A 21419-nucleotide genomic window follows, 5' to 3' on the forward strand; every position below is an offset into this window, starting at 1 on the left:
CTGCATTCTCTTGGCCAAAGCAGAGGGGAAAATGGGGCAGCACCCTGGGGCTGGGGGTACCTTTGGCATTTACTTACCAATTGTTTCTTAATTAGCACTAGTGACCTCAGTCCTAATCAGCACTAATGACCCTATGCTGCCAAGAGAAACGTCCCAGAGGCAGCCAGGGCAGGGACAGGTCTCACATCCACACTGGCCCTGTCACACTGTCAATGGCACTCACCACGTACCTCACTCCAGTTCCCAACCTCCCAGCTGGGCTTGGCAGTGGCTGCTGCAGGGGGTGATGGTGGGAGCAGAGCCTCCTCCCCCTCCTCTTCCTCCTCCTCCAGCCTCTTCTCCCAGAGCGGGGGGGACAAAGGGGTGGGCTGGGACAACTCCTGCCCCCCGTCACCGGAGGCAGGTGTCCCTGGGGGTGCCCACGGTGAGGGCTCCTTTGTTGATGTCTCTGGGCGTGTCCATGGTGAAGGGTCCTCCACTGACATTGCTGGGGGTGCCCACGGTGAGGGGTCCCTCATTGGTGTCCCTGGGGGTGCCCATGGTGAGGGGTCTCTCATTGATGTGGCTGGAGGTGCCCATGGTGAGGGGTCCCTTGGTGATGTTACTGGGGGTGCCCACGGTGAGGGGTCCCTCGTTGGTGTCCCTGGTGGTGCCCACGGTGAGGGGTCTCTCATTGATGTGGCTGGAGGTGCCCATGGTGAGGGGTCCCTCGTTGGTGTCCCTGGTGGTGCCCACGGTGAGGGGTCCCTCACTGATGTTGCTGGGGGTGCCCATGGTGAGGGGTCCCTCGTTGGTGTCTCTGGGTGCGTCCATGGTGAGGGGTCCCTTGGTGATGTTACTGGGGGTGCCCACGGTGAGGGATCCCTCGTTGGTGTCCCTGGTGGTGCCCACGGTGAGGGGTCTCTCATTGATGTCCCTGGTGGTGCCCATGGTGAGGGGTCTCTCATTGATGTCTCTGGGGGTGCCCATGCTGAGGGATCCCTCGTTGGTGTCCCTGGGGGTGCCCATGGTGAGGGGTCCCTCGGAGCAGGGATGCTGAGGGGGGTCCCATGGGAGGTCAGCTCGCTGTGGGACGATGCCAGATCCGGGTGCAGGGACATCCCCAGTGCCCCCCATTCCCGGGGGGACCCTGCAGTGTGGGCAGCTGGGCCCTGAGCTGGGGCTGTGGGCACGGCTGGGCCCAGGGCACCCTGCTGGCCCCTGGGGGTGAGCTGGGGGGCTGGCCCGGCCATGGCAGGGGACAAGGACACTGCAGGGGCTGCTGTGGCCATAGAGGGGGTGGAGGTGGGGGCTGTGGGGCTGTGCAGCTCTGGCTGGAGCCCTCCCTGCCCCACGGCAGCCCCATCAGCACCCACAGGAGGGGGGCTCAGGACAGGGTGGGGGCTGCCAGCACTGCCTGTGCCCTCCCAGCCCAGGGCCTGCGGGGTGGGCAAGGCAGCATCTGCCCTCTCCATGCCATGGGATTGCCCTCCTGCCCGTGTGTCCAGCATCCCCCCTGGCACCCCTGCCCACCCGTGCTGCCCGCTGGGCTGTGGGGCTGCACCAGGACTGTCACTGCTGGCGGCCAGAGCCATTTCCCTGGAGTCCCCATGGCCTGTCCCTGCAGTGCCATGTCCCTGTGTGCCCACACTGCCCTCACTGCTGCTGCTGCTGCTGCCCCGTGCTGCTGGCCCCAGGGACACATCCACCCGGGCACTGCCCCAGCCCACACCGGCGGGGTGGGGACCCCAGGGAGCGGGGACACCCTGCCCCAGGCTGCTCCTGCTGGGCACAGCTCCCTGGGGCTCATCCCAGGGCCCTGCCTGGCCGTGGTTTGCAGAGTGGGGGCTCACGGAGCTCTGGGTGGGCGGGTGGTGCTCAGAGTGGGGCACAGGCACTGCACCCTCCTCCTGCTCCCCCAAAAAGGCAGGGGTGGTGTATGTGGGAGTGGCTGATCCCACATCCTCGGGGACCATGCTCAGGAGGTGATTCCTGGCTAAACCCCCAGGCTCTGTGTGTCGCCCATGCACAGGGGCAGAGGTGTGCCCCTCCTGGGGGCCTGGCTGCCCCTGGCTCTCTGCTCCCGGCCCTGTGGTGAGCAGGGCCTCGGTGGGCACCTCCCAGGGCCCCTCGGTGCCATCCGTGCTCAGCTCTGCCCTTGGCTCCTCGCCTCTGCTCTCCTTCTCCGTGAAGGGGTAGTAGGACAGATCCTCGTGGAAGTTGATGAAGTTATAGTCATAGTAAAAGTCATCCACAAAGACATTTCCTTTCCTGGCTGAGAAGTCCTCCTCGGTGATGACGTTGACATCGTTGGACTCCGGGCCGTGTGGGATGAAGGGGTTAAACTGAGGAACGTGCTTGCTGGGGATGTACTGGATGTCATTAAACACCTCCCTGCTGGAGGAGCCGCTGCCAGACCAGTCTGCGCTGTCCCATCGCTGGTGGCACTGTGGCAAGGAGCAGGCCCTCTCGGGGCTGGGTCTGTGGGCAGGCTCGCACGGGGTGCCAGTGCTGTTGCTGCAGTGCACCGGGCGCCGCTGGGTCCCGTTCCCACAGGTCACCGAGCACTGCGAGGGAACAGAGAGGGACAGCGCTGTGGGGCATCCCAGACAACTTCTATGGAAAATCCTTTCCTTAGGATTTTTCCTCCTGAGAAGCTGAGAGACCTCAGGAACAAAATGTAAACATTGATTATCTGCTGCTGTGGAATGCAGCAGGCGCATCTGTGATTGGCCCATGTTAGATGTTTGTAATTAATGGCCAATCACAGTCAGCTGGCTCGGACAGAGAGCCCACACCACAAACCTTTGTGATCATTCTTTCTTATTCTATTCTTAGCCAGCCTTCTGATGAAATCCTTTCTTCTATTCTTTTAGTATAGTTTTAATGTAAATATATATCATAAAATATGTAAATTTATAATATATATAAATATAAAATATATAAATAATGTAAATATATATCATAAAATAATAAATCATAAAACATTCTGAAACATGGAGTTAGATCCTCACCTCTTCCCTCATGCTGGGACCCCTGTGAACATGGTCACAGAGGGGCACGGCCAGGAGTGGTGCCAGTGCCCCCTCTGTGAGGGCTCCACAGCCCTCTGCCAACCCCACCACCCACCTGGGCCCCAGACAGCTCCTGTGCCAGTCCCACTGTGGGTACTGCTCACCCTGGCAGCAGAGCATTGCTGCCCAAAGCCCCACTGCAGACCGTGCCAGGGCAGGGCTGGGGCTGTGGGGGTTTGCTCAGGGTGATCCTTGCCCTGCTTTCCTGCCCAGTTTTCCCGGGAGATGGAGGCTGGGAAGGGCAGGGGTGAGATGAGCTAATGGGCCTTTCCTGTGACCTATGGCCATGAATTGCATCTCTTCTTCTAGAAGAGCATTCTTTGAAGCAGGGAACAACAACATGGGCGTTGTCCCAGTAGGGAAAAAGCAAAGGTCAGGAGGGAGCTTTGTGGGGCCACAGCATCCCCCCATAATGGGCTCTTTGAGATGGGCCAGCACAAAAGGAACCGAGGAGCTGGAAAGGAGAACAGCAGCGTTTTCTGCTGCATTTGGGGCTTGGAGCAGCCCAGGCTTGAGAAAGGTGTCCCTGCCCATGGCAGGGCATGGACTAGATGGGCTTTTAGGTCCCTTCCACCCCAGAGCATTCCAGGATTCCCCATTGGGAATGGCCATCACCAGGCATTTCCAGAGCTGGAATCAACCATTACCACACACAACACTGTGAGAGGGCTGCAAGGAGCTGCTCCCCTGAAGAACAACAAACCAGCTCCTTTGGAAACTCCACAAACTGGGTGTGCAGAGCTCTGGGGTCCTCCTGAGGCACTGAGCCCCAGTGAGAAGCAGCTGTGGGCCCCCAGAGCCCAGAGAGCCCCTCTGGCAGGGCCAGGTGCCCAGTGCCAGGTGGGCACACTGCTGCTGCCTGGGCTCTGCAGACAAAGCTGTGCCACCCTGCCGGTTCTGCTGACAGAAGCACCACAGCTCTGGGAAGCTTCCCAGCCCCTCCAATCCCCCTGATTATGGTGGAAATGGAAAAGAAAGAGGGCTCTCCCTTTAAATTAAAGGACAGAAAAATTACAGAACCTCAAAATCTCAAACACATTTTCTCCAGGGCTCACAGATCCACTGGTGCCAACACCACAGAGGCCAGCAGTGAGGGCTGGGGCTGCCCTGCCCAGCTCTGACCCACCTACAAGCCATAATTTTCCCTTTAAATCATTGCATCCATCTTTCTCAGCCCTTAATTGTGGCTTTTGTGGGCCCCTAGAAAAGTATTTCCAACTCGCTCTCATCTAGCCTTCAAATCCTCTGCTCACATTTGATTCCATTTGTTCCTTAGCAACAAGCTCTGTTCCCAGGCTCTCCCCTTTCTCTCCTGATATTTGTCTTCACTCTGAACACTTTTGGAACGGCTGTTTAAATTAGGAGTTATCATTTTCTGCTTGAAACCCTCAGCCTGTGGCTAAGCTGATTCACAAAAACACAAAAATAAATCAAGGCTACAGAGAATGTCACCATTAATCACCCCATGGAATCATTTGGCTTGGAAGGGACCTTGAAGATCATCCAGTTCCACCTCCTGCCCTGGGCAGGGACACCTTCCAGTACACCAGGCTGTTCCAAGCCATGTCCAGCTGAAAACCTCATTTCTGCCCTCCTTGTGCTAAGCACAGAGCGTGGCACTCACCCTGTGTGAGTGAGGGGGCTGCGAAGCCCAGGGCTGGAGCAGAGATAAACCGCCCAACGCTCCCTCCTCATCCTGAGACTTCCATGGGCAATGAAATTGCTTCCATCCATGGGAGCTGGGGCACAGTTAAACTGCCCAATGCTCCTTCCCCACCCTGAGAGCTCTCCAAGCAATGGAATTCCCATCCAGGAGAGCCCACAGGGACACAGCCATGGGTTTCTGTGAGCAGGAGCACACCCATCACTCTGGGGCTGAGGTGTCCATGAGTTCCTGTCCCCAGCTCCCACCCCTTTGTAAGACACTGGCACGTCCCCAGTGTCCCCTCTCACCTCAGACCAGTTGCCCACAGCCCACGGCGAGGGACAGGGCACCTCTGGGTGGCAGGGCATGGTGGCATCGGGCTTGGTGAGGTGCTGGCAGTCTGCTGGCTGCAGGGCCCTCTGCTCGTCCAGCCCCACGCTCTGGATGCACAGCACCGTCCTCTTCATCAGCCCTGCCCGGCCACACGTGGCTGAGCACTGCTGCCACTCACCCACCCACCACCTGCACAGGGGGGGAAAAAGGGGGGAAAAAATGGGGAGAAAAAATGGGGGGGGAAAATGGGGGGAAAAAGGGAGAGGAAAAAAAGGGAGGGAAAAAAAGGGAGGGAAAAAAAGGGAGGGGAAAAAAAGGGAGGGGAAAAAAAGGGAGGGGAAAAGGGAAAAAAGGGATCTCAGCCAGAGCAAGCAGCCATGCTCCAGGATCCATCCCCTTGCCCATCACGTGAGGCCATGAGGAAAGGAGGATCCCAAATGTGTCAGCCCAAGGTCTGGGAGCTCAGACAGAGGGTCAGGGATGGGACAGTCCCCAAGCTGTGCCAGTGTTACGCGCACAGAGGCAGAGAGGAGCATCCTGCCAGGATGGGACCATCTGTGAGGCTCAGCCTGTGGACAGGCAATGCCGGCGGTGGTCAGACAACCCCAGGGATGCTGTCACGGACCAGCCCAGGGCCTGGGGCCCCTGCCCAGGGCGAGGGAGGGGGACAGGGCGGGTGGCACCTGGCTGGGCAGGGCTCCTCGCTGCAGGTGCGCTGCTGGTCGTCAGGGCGCGTCAGGGCATCGCAGAACCGCTCCTCCACCAGCCCCGCCAGCCTCTCCACGCAGTGCACCACCTGCCGCTGCACCCCTGCGGGAAAACGGGCTCTGAGGGCACCCCCGGGGCACTGAGGGCATCCCTGGGGGCACCGGCACCACGTGGGCACCAGCACTGCTTTGGAAACCAAACCCGACCACCCAGCAGGGCACAGGACGGTTCACTCGGTGAGCCAGGACAGTGGGAAGGAAATGAAAGCACCACTTGAAGGTGCAGGTTCATTGGTGCTGAGGATGAGGTGCCCTGGCAGAGCCCCTGGCATCGGGGCAGGATGGCAGCTGGAGCTGTGCAGCCACAGAGCTGCACCAGGCTGGCACCGCTGCCCGGAGCACACCCAAGGGGCAGCACTGGGCTCCTTTGGCAGCCCTGCCCCTGCCCAGCTCAGGGACAGACGCTGCCCAAGGCCTCGTGTCCCCAGGCTGCTCACAGGGGTTTCATGGTGACCTCAGCACACTGCCTCGCTCCAGCTCTGTCCCCGTTTCTGTAACACGTACTTGACCTGGGACATGGAGAGCTGTCACCACAGACCCAGCTGAGACTGACAGAACCCTGCTGAAGCTGCTGGGCTCTGCCTCAAGCACTTGGGAGCTTGCAGGGCCTTAGGACTCGCCAGAGGCTCGCTGTGACCTCTCCCAAACCCCATCTCATCTCACATCATCACTCAGTGCAGGAAGAGGGGCTCAGCCCTCCTCCTGCTGCTCACCCTCACCCGACCCTTGCCTGATTCACTCCTCTATTTCCCTTCCCTTCTGGAAGCCAAGCACTCGAATCATACCAAGAAAAGCTGGTTTCAAACAAAGCCATGTCCTGGCACTCTGTGCTACCTAGAAAGCACAAGTGTCCTTGAATTCCCCTTTTTTCCGGTGCCAGCTGCTCTCGAGGAAGTGCTTGCTGCTCCAGCCTCCCCTGGCAGTGCTCCAGAAATGTCCCTCTGCCCCAAAAACTGCCCCAAAAGCTGCCCTGGGGACCCAGGATGCTCCAGCCAGAGGGGCAGGAGGGGGGAAGCAAACATCCACACACAGACACTGTGGGACCCCAGAGCTCTCTGTAAAACCCTGGATATCCTCCCCCTGGAGAGGCCCAGCCAGGCAGGAGACCAGCCCTTCCACACTCCCTGACTTCTCTAAAGCTCTTTTGTCTCCATCCCGTGCAGGGTAACAGGACACCGAGCACTGATAAAGCCCTGGGGTTCCTGCTGAGCACCGCGGGCACGACCTCAGCAGATGTGCCTTGCTTCTCCCCCTAGCACCTGTGAAAGCCAAGCACCAGGAATCCCAAAGGCTCCCCAGGGACCCTCCGCTGCTCAGAGCAGGGGTTCTTGGGGGCTGTGCTCACCTGTCCCACAGGTGGCCGTGCAGGTGGTCCAGGAGCCAAAGCGCCACAGGAACTCGGGCTGCTCGATCTCGTTCTCGCTGTCAGCCGGGCGCTGGATGGTGTACTGGTACCTCACCCCGGGGTTGGTCTCCTGGAACAGCAGCTGGGGACACAGGGGACAGAGAGAGGGTGAACAGCAGCTGGGGGGACAGGGGACAGAGAGAGGGTGAACAGCAGCTGGGGGACACAGGGGACACAGGGGACAGAGAGAGGGTGAACAGCAGCTGGGGGACACAGGGGACAGAGAGAGGGTGAACAGAGCTGGGGGGACAGGGGACAGAGGGAGGGTGAACAGCAGCTGGGGACACAGGGGACAGAGAGAGGGTGAACAGCAGCTGGGGGACACAGGGGACAGGCAGGAGGTGGTTGGGCAGGGCAGTGGCGGGTGGCACTGCCCCAGGGGCACCTCAGAGTGAAGGAGCTGCCCAGCTGGACCAGGAGGATGTGACCTTGTGCCCAGCACCCCAACAGAGCTGGGTGGGATTTGGAGTAACCGGGTGTGTGGAAGGTGTCCCTGCCCACGGGGGGAATTGCCCAAGCTGCCTCCCACTGCAGAGGGGCTCCTGCTGCTCCCGTGGCTGACACAAGCCCTGCTGGAAGCGCCCGCCTCGCAAGGGCCGGGAGTTCATCCCTGTTTTTCTTAGCCTAAGCACTCCCATTATTGCCAAAGCTTTGTTGTTCTTGGAGCTTCGGCGGGAGAGCCAGGGCGCCTTTCCAAAACCTCTCCATGAACATCGAAACGTTGTTGTCCACGGGTTTTAATTAGGCTATGAATCCCAGAAAGTGATTTGTGGGTGCTGAGCACGCCAGCACTCCCATTAACAGCAGCCCTTGGCAGCAGCAGGCCCAGGATGCTGCTCACACCCCACCCGAGCTGCTGCTGAAGGAAAGGCAGGAGGAGATTGAGGCTGCTCTGGGTGAGCCCGTGCAAAGGAGGGGATGTTCTGGGGAGTGCGTGGGGCTGAGCCACGGCTGCCAGGGCAGGGGGATCCTGGGGGTCCGTGGGATGCAGCTCCGTGGCCACCACCACCCCTGCACCACGAGGGATGCCAGCCTGGTGCCAGCTGTGCCATCACGTGTGGGATCATTCCCACTGGTTTCTGCAGAGGAAGGCTTGGCCTCACAGTCACAAGGACAGTGACTCCCACAGCTCTGAGTGAGCTGGCAGCTCCCTCCCTCCCTCCCTCCTGTCCAGCTCAGCCAGAAGCACCGGGGGCTCTTTCCCTGCTGGTGATAAGATATGGGAAAGGCTTCAGGAAACAGCTCCTTCTCCTCACACTCCCTCTCCTGCGCAAATATTCTGCAGAATGCTGCAAAGGGGACGAGGCTCAGCTCCAAGTGGTGTGGGCTGGAAACATCCCCAGGCTGGCAGCGTGTGCTTGGCTGTCCCACTGCTGGCTCTCAGAGAAACACACCCTGAGGAGGGCAGAGCCCATCCCCTGCATGCAGGGAGGGCTGGGAGGGACCACGGCAGGATCCATCCTACCTGGATCCATCCTACCTGGATCCATCCTACCTGGATCCACACGGGCTCCACGGTGGGCCCCGGAGAGGTGAGGTTCTCCCAGTTGCCTGTCCTCTTGTAGGTGAAGGTGGTCCCTGCCACCCTGTAGTCCCCGTTCCACTGGATGGTCCAGCCTCCATTCAGGAAATACTTCTCGGGGTCCTCGCTCCGCAGCGCCAGGAAATTCCCGGCTTCTGCCACCTCCTCAATCCGGATCTCCCGGGCTCCCACGGGGATAATCCCAATGTCCACGTAGCCTGGGAATGGAAACAAGCGTTGGCCTTGGGGGAGTCAGAGGTGTCTGAGACGATTTTTGTCCTTGGGTGAGTGCTGTGTCCCCCGGGTGCCAACACTGTGCCAATCCTTGCACCTCTGTAAGGCACCAGTGGGCACCAAGCCCCACCTGAGTTCCCTGCTGCCTTATCCCCAGAAATATCAACAAGCTGGAATTAACCTCCCCCTCCAAAGGAGCAGCAGCAGCCCAGCTGTGCTGGAGCAGCACGGGGTGCTCTGGGGACAGCAGTGGGTGCCCTTACCCAGCCCCTCGCTGTCCTCGAAGGTCTTGTGCACGGTGTGGCAGGTGGAGCCGTCCCCGTGGCACACCCCGCAGCGATCCTCCACGGCGTGAGAGTCAATCTCATAGTCACAGCCCACGTTCTGCAAGGCAGCCTGTCAGCCCCACACACACCAGCCCCACACCAGCACTTCCCAGGCCGTCCCAGCACCGCCTGCATTGTCCCCAGGGGATTCACAGCACCCTGGCATGCCTTGGGCTGGAAGGGACCTTGGATTCAAGCACCCTGGCAGGCCTTGGGGTGGAAGGGACCTTAAAGACAATGCAGTTTCCAGCCCCCTGCCATGGGCAGGGACACCCTCCCTGAGACCAGGGTGCTCCAAGGTTGCTCCAGGTTGCACCCATCCTGGCCTGGGTGGTGCTCGGGCTCCTTGAGGCCAGCACAGAGGCTGACACAGCCCGTAGCACTCACCCCACAGGAACCAGGAACGCTCTCCAAGGGGGAATGGCAAAAGGAGCCAGCTCAGCACCAGAGGGAGGGGATGCTGAGTGCCCAAGGCTGGGTGCTGCCCCACGGGTGCCCTCCAGGCCCAGGTGCCCCCAGGTGCCAGCCCACCTTGCAGATGCCGTTGATGCAGACGTCGCGGCTGGCGTCGCTGTCGTAGCAGGGCGTGCCATCCACCACGGCGTCCCGCAGCTTCTCCGAAAAGTACTCGTGCTCGGGCCGGCAGTGCAGCTCGCAGGGGTTCACTGGGGAACAGGCACACACTCAGCCCCAGCATTGCAGAGCCAAAAGCACAACCTGCCCTGCAAGCCCAGGGCAGCGTAAAATACAAAACACAGCACAGCTGCAGGGCAAGGCAGGGAGACAAAGGGCAGCTCCAGGTTTGAGGCCTGTGCCCTGCACTCACTGTTGTTGGGCACTGGTGTCCACTTGTAGAGCTTGCCCTTGTAGAGCATGGGGTTGAACTGGCTGCACTGCACCTGGCGGAAGGAGGGCCGGTCCGGGGGGCAGCGCCGCACGTTGCAGATCCGGAACCGCTTGCGCTCGCCCAGGCAGTACCGGCCCCCGTACTTGGGCCTGGGGGAGGCAAACACAGTCACCAGGGCTGGCAGGGCACAGGCCTCAGAGTCACTGAGCTGAGCATGGTTTGGGTCAGGAGGGACCTCAGAGCCCATCTCTGTCCCACCCCCTGCCATGGGTGTTCCATCCACCTTCCACAGACCAGGTGGCTCCAAGCCCCTCCAGCCTGGTGCCCATCCTGCAGCTGTTCTGGAGGAGCTGCTCTCCATCCCACCCAGGGAATCCTCCTGGCTCTGCTCCTCTGCTGCCCCAGGGAATGGCAAAGCTGACAGTGGGCTTTTTAAAGCAAGAGAGACTCGAGAAGCACAGCAGTGCTTTCCTCAGATGCCAGCACAGCCTCACAGCACAGCCACCATCTCCCACCCTGCTGCCTTGTCCTTAGTCACACCACTGTCCACATCCCATGTCCCAGTGCCCCCATGAGAATTCCTTCCCCTGGGCACACTGTGCTGAAGAGAATGAAGCTAATGATTATTTTAGGGCTGTGTTTACATGCTCTGCCCTGAGGAATGGCTGTGGGAGGGGGGGATGCCCAGCACACATTTTCTCACCTCATCCCAAGGGCAAAGCTGTAGATTTACCTCCAGTGGCCAAAGCAAACAACTGCCCGGGAAATTCCCAGTGTTTGCTCTCCTGCCTGTCCACAGCTGTGTTTGAACACTCCACAAACCACCACAGCACCTCTGCCACAGCGTTTATGTCAAACACAAATCAGGTCCTGACCCAGGGCCGAGACGACAGAGCACTTCCCTCAAGAGCCCAGCAGCACATACCAAACTCAGCCGAGGAAGAGGATGGGCAGAACATGGCTGGGAGGGACAGGAGCTCACTGCTGGGGCTGCCAGAGCTCCCCATGCCATGGAAAAGCAACTCCTCTGGAACATCACTAAAAGCCCCTTTCCTCCCCATCCCAGGCTGCTCTGACACCAGGGCAAGCTGGGGGTTTTGGCTGAATCTGTGCAGCAGGGGTTTGGTGACCAAGGGGACATGTGGGGAGCAGATGGGTCAGCAGAAATGCCAGGATGGAGATGGCAGCTCCTCCAGCAGTGCCTGGACACTTCCAGCCAGCACTGGCTGATGGAATGCAGCAGGGTGATAAACTGCAGCAGGATTTTTCAAAACAACTCTGAATCAGGCTCCAAGAATGCCTGGGTTGCTGTTCTGTCACTGAAGGACACTGTGGATATGTTTTACATCTCTGAGCGTGGAGCCTCTGCCCTTTGTTTGGGTCACAGTGCAGCACTCTGGGGCAGGGGATGGAACCAATCCCTCCCACCCAAACCACCCTGGCACTCCGGGGCAGGGGATGGAACCAATCCCTCCCACCCAAACACCCCAGCACTCTGGGGCAGGGGATGGAACCAGTCCCTCCCACCCAAACCACCCCAGCACTCTGGGGCAGGGGATGGAACCAGTCCCTCCCAGGCAAACCACCCTGGCACTCTGTGACCCTGGCTGCTGTCCCGGGCGTGGGCAGTGCAGGCTGGGGGCTGGCTTACGTGGGGTGGCTGCAGTGCCTCTCAGCGCTCTGCACTCCTGCCCCACAGCTGCGCGAGCAGGAGGCCCAGGCGCTCCAGGAGCTCCAGCCGCCGTCGATGGGCTCGGGCCGGAAGCCCACGGGAACACACTCGCCATTGAAGCACCACTGTGGGGAAAGGAGGGGAGCACGGGGTCAGGGGTGGGCAGAACTGGGGCTCAGCACACAGACTGGGCCCTGGAAATCCCTGCTTTGCTTGCAGGGGGGTGCCTGGGGTCAGCTGGGCTCTGCCAGAGCCTGCAGCTCCTCAAGCTGTGGGAAACCCAGAGGTGTTGGGCTGTGTGAGGGTTTGAGAGAGAAAACAGACCCAAAGCTCCATGGAGACCCCTCAGCAAGGGGATCCACAGCCCAGTGGGGCTCCCCAGTGTCAGCCCAGAGGGGCTCCCCAGCAGTGGGAGAGATCCCAGAGAGGAGCATCCACCATGGCAGCAGAACCAGCCTTGTGCTCTCCCGCCACGGTCATTAACTGTGTGTTTCACCTTCCCAGGTGATTCAGGTGACCCCAAGTGAGTCACCTTCCCTGAGGGCAGTCCCTGCTGGGGCAGAGGGTGTTTGGGCAGAGCAGGGGCATGGGATGAGCCCATCCTGCAGTGACCCTGCAGAGCCCTGTGTGTGCAGGATGAGCCCAGCCTGCAGTGACCCTGCAGAGCCCTGTGTGTGCAGGAGCAGGGCTCCCCAAGGCCATAGAAGGATATCCCCACCGTTACCTTGCTGTCCCCGCAGGCTGTGCCATCCACAGCTGCATCCAGCTTGGAATGGCATGTGTTCCCCACCGTGCACCACAGCGTGCTGCAGACACTCTGTGGGGAGAGAGGGACAGGTTCCTGCCTGGCACAGAGCCCTCCCTTGGGCACAGAGCCCTCCCTCAGACACAGATCCATCCCTCCCTTGGGCACAGGTCCATCCCTGGGGCACAGATCACATCCATCCCTGTGGCAGGGTGGGCACAGCCCCAGCCAAGCCCCCCAGAGCCCCCCATGTCCCCCTTACGTCCATGTCGTCGCAGAAGGTGGAGTAGGGGCCGTACTGCAGGCGGCACTGGTGGCCCACGTCGTACAGGACACCCGGGGGCACCAGGGGGAAGTCCAGCAGCTCCCGGGCCGGGGGGTCATCCAGGCACAGCCCCCAGCCCCGGCTGCAAGAGAGGGCACAGCAGTGTCACCCCATGTCCCACAGCAGCGTCACCCAGTGTCCCACAGCAGGGTCACCCCGTGTCCCACAGCAGGGTCACCCCGTGTCCCACAGCAGTGTCACCCCGTGTCCCACAGCAGCGTCACCCCGTGTCCCACAGCAGGGTCACCCCGTGTCCCATAGCACCGTCACCCAGTGTCCCACAGCAGGGTCACCCCGTGTCCCACAGCAATGTCACCCCGTGTCCCACAGCAGTGTCCCACAGCACCGTCACCCCATGTCCCACAGCAGTGTCACTCCGTGTCCCACAGCAGTGTCACCCACTGTCCCACAGCAGCGTCACCCCGTGTCCCACAGCAGTGTCACCCAGTGTCCCACAGCAGTGTCACCCACTGTCCCACAGCACCGTCACCCCGTGTCCCACAGCAGCGTCACCCCATGTCCCACAGCAGGGTCACCCACTGTCCCACAGCACCGTCACCCCGTGTCCCACAGCAGTGTCACCCACTGTCCCACAGCACCGTCACCCCGTGTCCCACAGCAGGGTCGCCCCGTGTCCCCCAGCAGTGTCACCCAGTGTCCCACAGCAGTGTCACCCACTGTCCCATACTGTTGGCAGGGGATGGGCACTGCTCAATGCCCTGGATGAGCAACCAGCATTTCCCACTGACACAGCCCCGGCTCTGCAGTCCCTGGGGCTGCCCCGGTGTGGGTGGGCACCTCTGGGTACCTCATTGGGGTGGGGGCCCCCTGGAGTGACACCCCCATATCCCCCCAGCATGGCAGGACATGGGGAAGGTGAAGGGACAAAGACAGAAGGGGCAACAGCCATTAATGTCCCAGTGGAGCCACAAGCTCCAGAAGTGTCCCTGCAGATGCTGCTAACAGGAAAAAAGGAGATTAATAAAAGAGATGAATACAGAAGATGATAAGCAGCTGGACGTGCCCCTGCCCTGCTCAGACCAGGCTGGACAGGACAGCTCTGGGGCAGAGGTGCCTGCCCTGCTCCAGCTGCTGCTGACACCTCCCAAACACACCGGGATTGTCCCGCTCAGCCCGCAGTGTTATTTCAACAAACTCGTTTCCAGCAAGGCCGGGGCTCTGGCAAGGCTGCGGTGGGATCGGATTACTCGGGGTTGTTGGGAATTCACGTGCAGTGAGATTCCTTTTTGAGCCAAAGCAGCAGCACGGGAACAGGGCTGGGAGCAGGGGAGCTGCTGCTCTGGGGCGCTGGCAGTGCCACGGGTGATGCCCAGCAGAACCAGCACCCTCCTCCCTTTCCCATCCCACCACCGAGTTCCACACGGGACACCTGCAAACAGCTCCCTGGGCTGGAGACAGCCCCTTGACTCCCCTGCATGTCCTCTCTGAAATACACCTCTATTTCCCTATGGAAAGGGGTTGTTATCAGCAGCCCAGGGACTCAAAAATTTCCATTTCCAAGCTCCCAAGAGCAGGGGCATCCTGCTGCTGCCTGCCCAGTAGGGGCAGGATCCCATCCCTGTGGGTGATGTGGGGCTGAGCTGGGATGGATGGGGCATGGATTGGGCAGCCTGTGCCAGGCACACGCTGCAGGGAATCTCCCCACGTATTTCCACAGAATCCCAAAACCCTGGTGTGGTTTGGATTAGAAGGAGCCTTAAAGCCCATCCCATTCTGTACACTTGGAGTGTTTTCTCCAAACACAAAAGGTGTCCTTACTGGAAAAAGTCCAGGCTCAAGCACTCCATCCTGGGTGAGCCCCAGGTGTGACACTTGTGCTGCTCTGGACTCCTCACCCTGTGCCTGTTTGGGTTCCCCAGGCCCCCCTGCCCTGCCTCAGCTCACAGAGGGGTCTCTGTCCAGTCTGGGGTCACTGGGATCTGCCTCAGCTTTCCAGCTTTTCCAGAATCTATTGCTTTGTTAAATATTTTACAGTCATTCTCCTTTTCTGTTCAACTGGCCAAAACACATCTCCAAGCAGGGAAAAATTGGCCTGAGTTTCCCTCTGGCTTCCAGGGGTGTGCAGTAAATCCCAGTCCACAGGGAAAGATGCAGGGGCCTGCACTGCTCTGCCTGTTCCAGCCCTCTCCTTAACGAGCTGGAGGATGGAGTGGATGGAGCAATGATTAAATCCCCATCTGTGAGCAGCCTGACAGGATCTGCAGATACATTTGAGAGCAGGATTAAAATTCCAAAAGCTCCCAGAGAACTGGAGGAAGGGTCCAAAGAAGCCAGGACAGAATTCAACGAAAACAAAGGCAAAGCTTGGAGCTTGGGAAGAATCTGCAGCAGAGCCATGGGGCTGCAGGGGCTGGCACAGGTTGGCAAGGGCAGGGCAAGGGCAGCAGGCCCTGGCAAGAGGAGGATGATGGAAGAAGAGCTCCAGCACTGTGGAAAGAGGCTGAAAATCTGGTTGTCTGATTAGAGCAAAGACTGAAGGGTCCCTCCAGCACTGAGCATCACAGCCACGCTGTGCCAGCACCCTACAGTGGCCTGAGAGAGGGGACACCCTCCTTGGGGACAGCTGCCACAGCAGGGACAGCACCTCTCCAAGTGCCCCCTGATGCCCAGGCAGACCCTGAGTGAAGCCCCAGCTGCAGCAGCACTGACTGCAGTGCTGGGGCCCTGCTGCTGCCAGAATCAGACGCTCCAACATTCAGCAATGCTTGTGAAATAACAATGATCTTGTGTAAAATAATAATAATCACCATGCAAGAGCGTGGTTTTCCCGAACATGAGGTCTGTTCCAGCACACCCAGCAACCCCAGGTCAGCAGGGTCGGGTTTCCTGGCTGCCTCCCTGCCGCCCTCCTGCCAGCATCCCGTTACAACACTGTCTGTGCCCGGGTGTCACAGCCCAAGGAAGAGCTGCTGCTTTGGGGGAGCAGAGACACCAAACCCCAGCAGAGGAGCCTCCAGCTGCTCTGCCTCCCCATCAGCAGCAGCCCGGGGTCAGCACAGGCAGGAAATTCTTCCTGCCCAAGTGAAGGCTACAAGCAGAGGGCCAAGAGCGCTGCGGAAGCGGGAGAGCTCCATTCCTCTGAAAGCCATCAATCAGCACTAATTCCCCTGCACGGGGCCAACCCACACGGCCCAGGCTGGGATCTGGGAGCGGAGCCTGGCCCCAGCAGCCTCCCTGGCCCAGCTCTGCCCTCGCTGCTCCTCAAACCCTCCTGCAGCACGGGGGAAATGTTCCCCAGTGCAAACCACTGGCTGACAAACCAAACTCCGGGCTGGGCTCCTCAGAACTTCCTAACAACAGGCTGGAAAATCAGCCACGGGTGCTAAAAATAAACAAAGGCAGGGAAGAATTTGGCTGGATCTGGTTTGCCCATGACAGGCAGAGGGAATCGGAGAGACTCTGCAGAAGCTGCAGGGAGCACTGAGGGAAAACAGGGTTTATCTGTGCAGCTGGTTTATCTGGGTTTATATGTGCAGCCACAGCCCCTGAGCCCCCTTCACAGCACAGAGTGAGGCAACCCAGGGAGGATCCATGGAATCGTGGAATGGTTTGGTGGGAAGGGACCTCAAAGCCCATCTCACCCACCGCTGCCATGGGCAGGAACACCTCCCACTACCCCAGGCCTTGCACACTCCCAGGGATGGGGCAGCCACAGCTGCTCTGGGCAAAGACCCCCAGCTCTCTTAGAGAGATATCTCAGGGATAAGAGCACCCCCATGCCTGGGCCCCGACCCCCGGCCCCATGAGTGAGGAGGAAGAGGAGGAAGCACTCACTCGAGGAAGCGTGTGATGTACTCGCGGCTGCAGCGGGACCAGGTGAGGGGGGACGTGTCATACAGGAGCTGTGGAGACATGATGAAAGGTCTTTTCCCAACTGGCTCACAGTCATTGCTGCTTCCATCATGCTGAATCCCAAAACTGTGTAAGACACAGCCCACGGAGGGGAGGTGAGGCACGAGCACCACAGCCACCGCCGCCGCCGCTCCCGGCCCCGCAGCAGGGACTGCCCTGGGCATGTGCACTGACAGCCCTGAGCTCTGTCCCTGCTCTCACTGCAGCTTCCCCACTGAAAACCCAGGGATATTCAACAACATCTCGCTGGTGGGTGCTTTCCCACGTGCAGATGTCTATTGGGAATGTCTATGTCTTCAGTTAGATGGCTATGTCTAACTGAAACTGCAATGTTCAAGTGATCTTGTCAAATTTAACTGAAACCGGGACAAGCAAAATTCTGTCGCTGATATTACAGACAGATCCTACTTTAAAACCTCTCAATGGGCAACCCCTGCTCCAGAACCTTCCCACACCACCCCAGGACAATACACAGGTGCAATTTCTCCAGGTTGCCTTGGATTGTGTGTTCTCATTAAACGTGGGACAACCCAAAACTTATCTCTGGAATGAAACCCTCAGGGAGCAAGGGAGTGTTTGCACCCACACCTGGGAAGCCTCTCCCCCCTTCCCCCGTGCCCTCTCCAGCCCCAGGTGCACGCAGAGAACAGGAGGAGGAGGAGGAGGAGGGTGGTACCTGTGTCCCAGCTCGTGGGCCACGGTGAAGGCCAGCGGCAGCCCCGTGTCCTCGTTGATGTTGCAGCTCCGGTGGGGCTGGCACATCCCGGCCACGTGGGACAGCCCCAGGGTCTCACAGGGCCTGTTCATGGCAGCACAGATGTCCTTCCTTGGCCGAGGGGACACACACACAGACAGACAGACAGACAGACAGAAAGCAGAGAGGGCGTTGGAAGGCGGCAGGACGCGGCACACGGACAGCGGCCAAACAGGAGTGAGAGCAGGACATCCAGCTTCCTTCCACAGGGGAAACATTTGTGACCTTTCCTTCCCCCTTTCCTCTCCCAGTATCCCCAGCTCACCATTAAGCCTGATTAATGGGAGCTGCTGGCCAGCCTGGCTGCATTTATTCCCTTGTATAAATAAAGCTGATGCTGGGGATAATCAAACAATGCTTTGGGGAAGCACATCCCAGAGGTGCCGTGGTTTTCCAGGGCAGCTCCAGCCACCCAGGAAGAACAGCCCCACTGAAGTACAAGGCCTGAAGTGCCTCATTTCTGCTACAAAGCAACCTCCCAGGGAAGACAGAGCTGCTGTGGGTTGTGAATCATCACCCAAAGCACCACAGCAGCCAGCTCAGGCAGCCTGAAAGCCTCAAAGCAGGCTCTGACTGCAAGGTACACAAACTTGGCCAGAGGCAGGAACTCCTGCCAGCTCCGTGGGAGGCCAGGGGCTTCCCAGGGGCTCCTCTGCCAAGCCCAGCCTCTGAGGGAAAAAGGAGAGTTAATGCCATGTACAGCTCCTGGATCCAGCCCCTCTGGGGCTTGGCAACGGGGCCACGGTGAAAACCTGGTTTGGAAACCTCAGCTGGGAGCTGTGTCCAGGTGTAAACCTGAGATCCTGACCAGTCCATGGAATCGCAGACTCATGGAACGCTTTGGGTTGGAAGGGATCCTAAAGATCATCTAAATCCAACCCCTGCCATGGGCAGGGCCACCTTCCACAGCAGCTCCAGCCACTGGGAAATGCCCCCAGATTTCACATTACATGCAGGTGTCCAGGCAGGGAGAGTGAGACTCTGAGAGCTGCCAGGAGATGTTCCCTGGCTGTCCCACCTGCAGCCAGGTGGGTTTTTGGCTGCCCCAGCCCTGTGTGGGCCCCACACCTGGTGAGCAGCACGGCCACGTCGTGGTGCAGGGGGTGCGAGTCTCCCTTCACGTTGATGCTCTTCTGCCACTTGCAGAAGCTTTTCAAGGTGTTGTCTGCGTGGTGGGAGATCTTCAGGTCCTCCTGCCAACAAAAAGGGAGATCTGCTGGAGCTGTTTGGGTTTTGGGATGGGGAGGGGAGGGGTCCAAGCCCAGGCACATCAGAGGGGGATTGGGAGTGACTGCCATCCAGATGGAATTGCTCCATGTTTATAGCTTGTAGGCTGGGTGGGAAGACAGCCCTTTTCCTGCTTTCTTTTCATCTGTGATTCAACCAAAACATTAAATCATCCAGTAACAGGGGTTAAGAACCACAGCAGGAAAACCCCAAGTGCTGGCTGACAGAGAAGGACGTGGCTCTGGAGACCCTGAGTGGCCTCAGACCCCCCAGAACCACCAGGGCAGCTTGGACACGACCACCAGCGCCCCAGAGCCCTCTGGCAGCACAGTGACACTGTGTGTGACACCACAAACCAGCCCAAACCAGGCTCTGCAGCTCCTCTGCCCACCCCACCCCATCCCTGGCCCACCAGCCGTGAGGAGGAGGCAAAGGTGGGCACCTGGATTTCTCCCACACGCACACTGGGCCGGGCCAGGGGGACAGCCCAGGAGGGAGGCAAACCCTGGGGGTCTCCAGCCCAGCCCGGGCCAGTTTGGGGCTCACCTCCTCGTGCTCCAGCAGGATCAGCCGCACTATGGCGATGTTGATGGGGTTCCCGATGCTGGCGTGGTGGAACAGCCCTGCCACCTGCAGAGGGACACCAGGGGACATGGCAGGGGACACAGAGCAGCCAGCACGCTGGCCCTGCCACCTCCAGCTCGGCAGCTCCTGCAGGGGAAGCTGCTGAGGCTGCTGACAGGAATTCCTATCTCAGGAATTCCCCACATGGGAGGCAAGAGCAGACACGGGGCTGGAGCTGCCATGAAATCCATTTACACTCCATGGATCTGAGCAGGCACTGGAACCCAGCCAGAAACGCCCGGGGGACCCCTCTGCTCTCACTCCTATTGGAAGTGTTTAACATCCCAAAGGATTTGGTGCTTTCTGGGTTCTTCACCACCCCCAGAAACCCAGGGATGTTATCTGAGCTCCTCTGCCCCATCCCACCCTTTCCTGGCATCAACCAAAGCTTTCCTCTGGAGTGCCAAGAGGTGCCACCCGGGCAGCAGCAGAGGGACAGACTGAGCCACCTCCTTCTCTGCTTGTGTCATGGCACCAGCCCAGCAGAGAGCACCACAGCCTGGCTGTCCTTCCTCAGCCGTGCTGTCCAGCACCTCCCTTGGACACCACATCCCCCATGCCCATGGTCCCATGGCCCTGTCCATATCAGGGAGACCTGGATGGGCTCTGGGTGCCCCCCAGGCCCAGCACTCACCATGTTCATGACGGTCAGCACGTACTTCTCGATGTTGGCACTGCCGTGGAACTCCACCATCTTGGTGTCTGCCACCACCAGCGTCTCCACCCACTTCTCCCTGCTGATGGAGCGCTGCTTGATCCTCCTCCTCCTCCTCCTGTGCTGCTTCTGCTCCCACCGCTCCCTGCGCCTCTCAGACCGCTCCAGGCTCTCCTGAGACTCTGAGCGATTGAAGGGGAAAAATATTTTTTTTTCCTTGATCAAGTGCCTGCAACTTTAATATCTTCTTTTTTAATTCAAAGGAGTCACTTTTGATGTGGAGAAGGCTCCACACTTAGAGCCATAACTCAATAACTCCTGTGCATTTTGCTATGCTCTGTTCCAAAGGGCTCTGAGCTCAGCCTGCTGCACGTGAGCAGGACACAAAATAAATAAAATAATAAATAAATAAACAAATAAAACCAAAAAACAGAGCATTTGAATTTGAAGGAATTTCTTTGACCAGAACAAGATTTGCAATATTCCACAAGGAACAGGGAGCCTCCCAAAGCGGAGTCAGGGTTTATAATGAGACAGGAATTTACAGAAAACACTGCAGAGATGCTTGAGAAACAACCTGAGAAAAGGGAGAGGAGAGGAGAGTGGCTCTGCTCCTTCCCAAGGGGAACAAGGGGAATGCTGGCTGGGAGTGCGGGGGCGGGCAGAGCTCGGCTCCTCACGCACACCGGCCCCTGGGAATTGTGCAGCGGGGACTTTTCCTGTGACACAGCTCCAAGAGCAAGGTCAGGGTCAGCCCGAGCTGGGTGAAGGCTTTACAAACCTCATCCCACACAGTGGGAATCGCTTTCGTGGCTCCCCTAACAATGGACTCCCACACTTCCTGGGCTGCGCTGAGCAGCAGCGTGCTGTGAAAGGGCGTTTCAGCCCCAGCCTGAGAAATCCCAGCTATCTGCACCTCCTGATGAACTGCTAACGCCACTGTGACAAGTTTAATGGCCTCAGCTTCCTTGGAGCTCCTTCCCATTGTGTCCTTAGTGCTGAGCTCCCGGCTGAGATGTGAGGCTGCTGCAGGGCTGGGGGCATTTCCCTTGGCATGATCCCTGCCCAACACCACCCAGTGAGCATCAGGGCATCCTTGGGCATTTCCCTTGGCATGATCCCTGCCCAACACCACCCAGCGAGCATCAGGGCATCCTTGGGCATTTTCCCTTGGCATGATCCCTGCCCAACACCACCCAGTGAGCATCAGGGCATCCTTGGGCATTTCCCTTGGTATGATCCCTGCCCAACACCACCCAGTGAGCATCAGGGCATCCTTGGGCATTTCCCTTGGTATGATCCCTGCCCAACACCACCCAGTGAGCATCAGGGCATCCTTGGGCATTTCCCTTGGCATGATCCCTGCCCAACACCACCCAGTGAGCATCAGGGCATCCTTGGGCATTTCCCTT

The 21419-nt window shown here is 59.3% G+C and overlaps 1 protein-coding gene across 1 annotated transcript in view; it reads right to left on the reverse strand.

Annotated features, from left to right (window-relative positions):
* ADAMTS7 (ADAM metallopeptidase with thrombospondin type 1 motif 7) overlaps positions 1 to 21419 on the reverse strand; it is a 34143-nt gene that overhangs the window by 9177 nt on the left and 3547 nt on the right. The window contains exons 4-19 of the mRNA XM_074549043.1: positions 19987 to 20189; positions 19275 to 19358; positions 18570 to 18694; positions 17424 to 17573; positions 16670 to 16813; positions 12812 to 12956; positions 12529 to 12621; positions 11784 to 11929; positions 10112 to 10281; positions 9817 to 9950; positions 9223 to 9343; positions 8699 to 8943; positions 7144 to 7285; positions 5715 to 5841; positions 5007 to 5220; positions 231 to 2546 (exon numbers count right to left, since the gene is read on the reverse strand). Of these exons, the coding sequence (XP_074405144.1) occupies positions 231 to 2546; positions 5007 to 5220; positions 5715 to 5841; positions 7144 to 7285; positions 8699 to 8943; positions 9223 to 9343; positions 9817 to 9950; positions 10112 to 10281; positions 11784 to 11929; positions 12529 to 12621; positions 12812 to 12956; positions 16670 to 16813; positions 17424 to 17573; positions 18570 to 18694; positions 19275 to 19358; positions 19987 to 20189 (4559 nt within the window). The remainder of the gene's footprint in view (positions 1 to 230; positions 2547 to 5006; positions 5221 to 5714; positions 5842 to 7143; positions 7286 to 8698; positions 8944 to 9222; positions 9344 to 9816; positions 9951 to 10111; positions 10282 to 11783; positions 11930 to 12528; positions 12622 to 12811; positions 12957 to 16669; positions 16814 to 17423; positions 17574 to 18569; positions 18695 to 19274; positions 19359 to 19986; positions 20190 to 21419) is intronic.

The sequence above is a fragment of the Zonotrichia albicollis genome, chromosome 11 (assembly GCF_047830755.1).
Source record: "Zonotrichia albicollis isolate bZonAlb1 chromosome 11, bZonAlb1.hap1, whole genome shotgun sequence".
Taxonomy (NCBI): domain Eukaryota; kingdom Metazoa; phylum Chordata; class Aves; order Passeriformes; family Passerellidae; genus Zonotrichia; species Zonotrichia albicollis.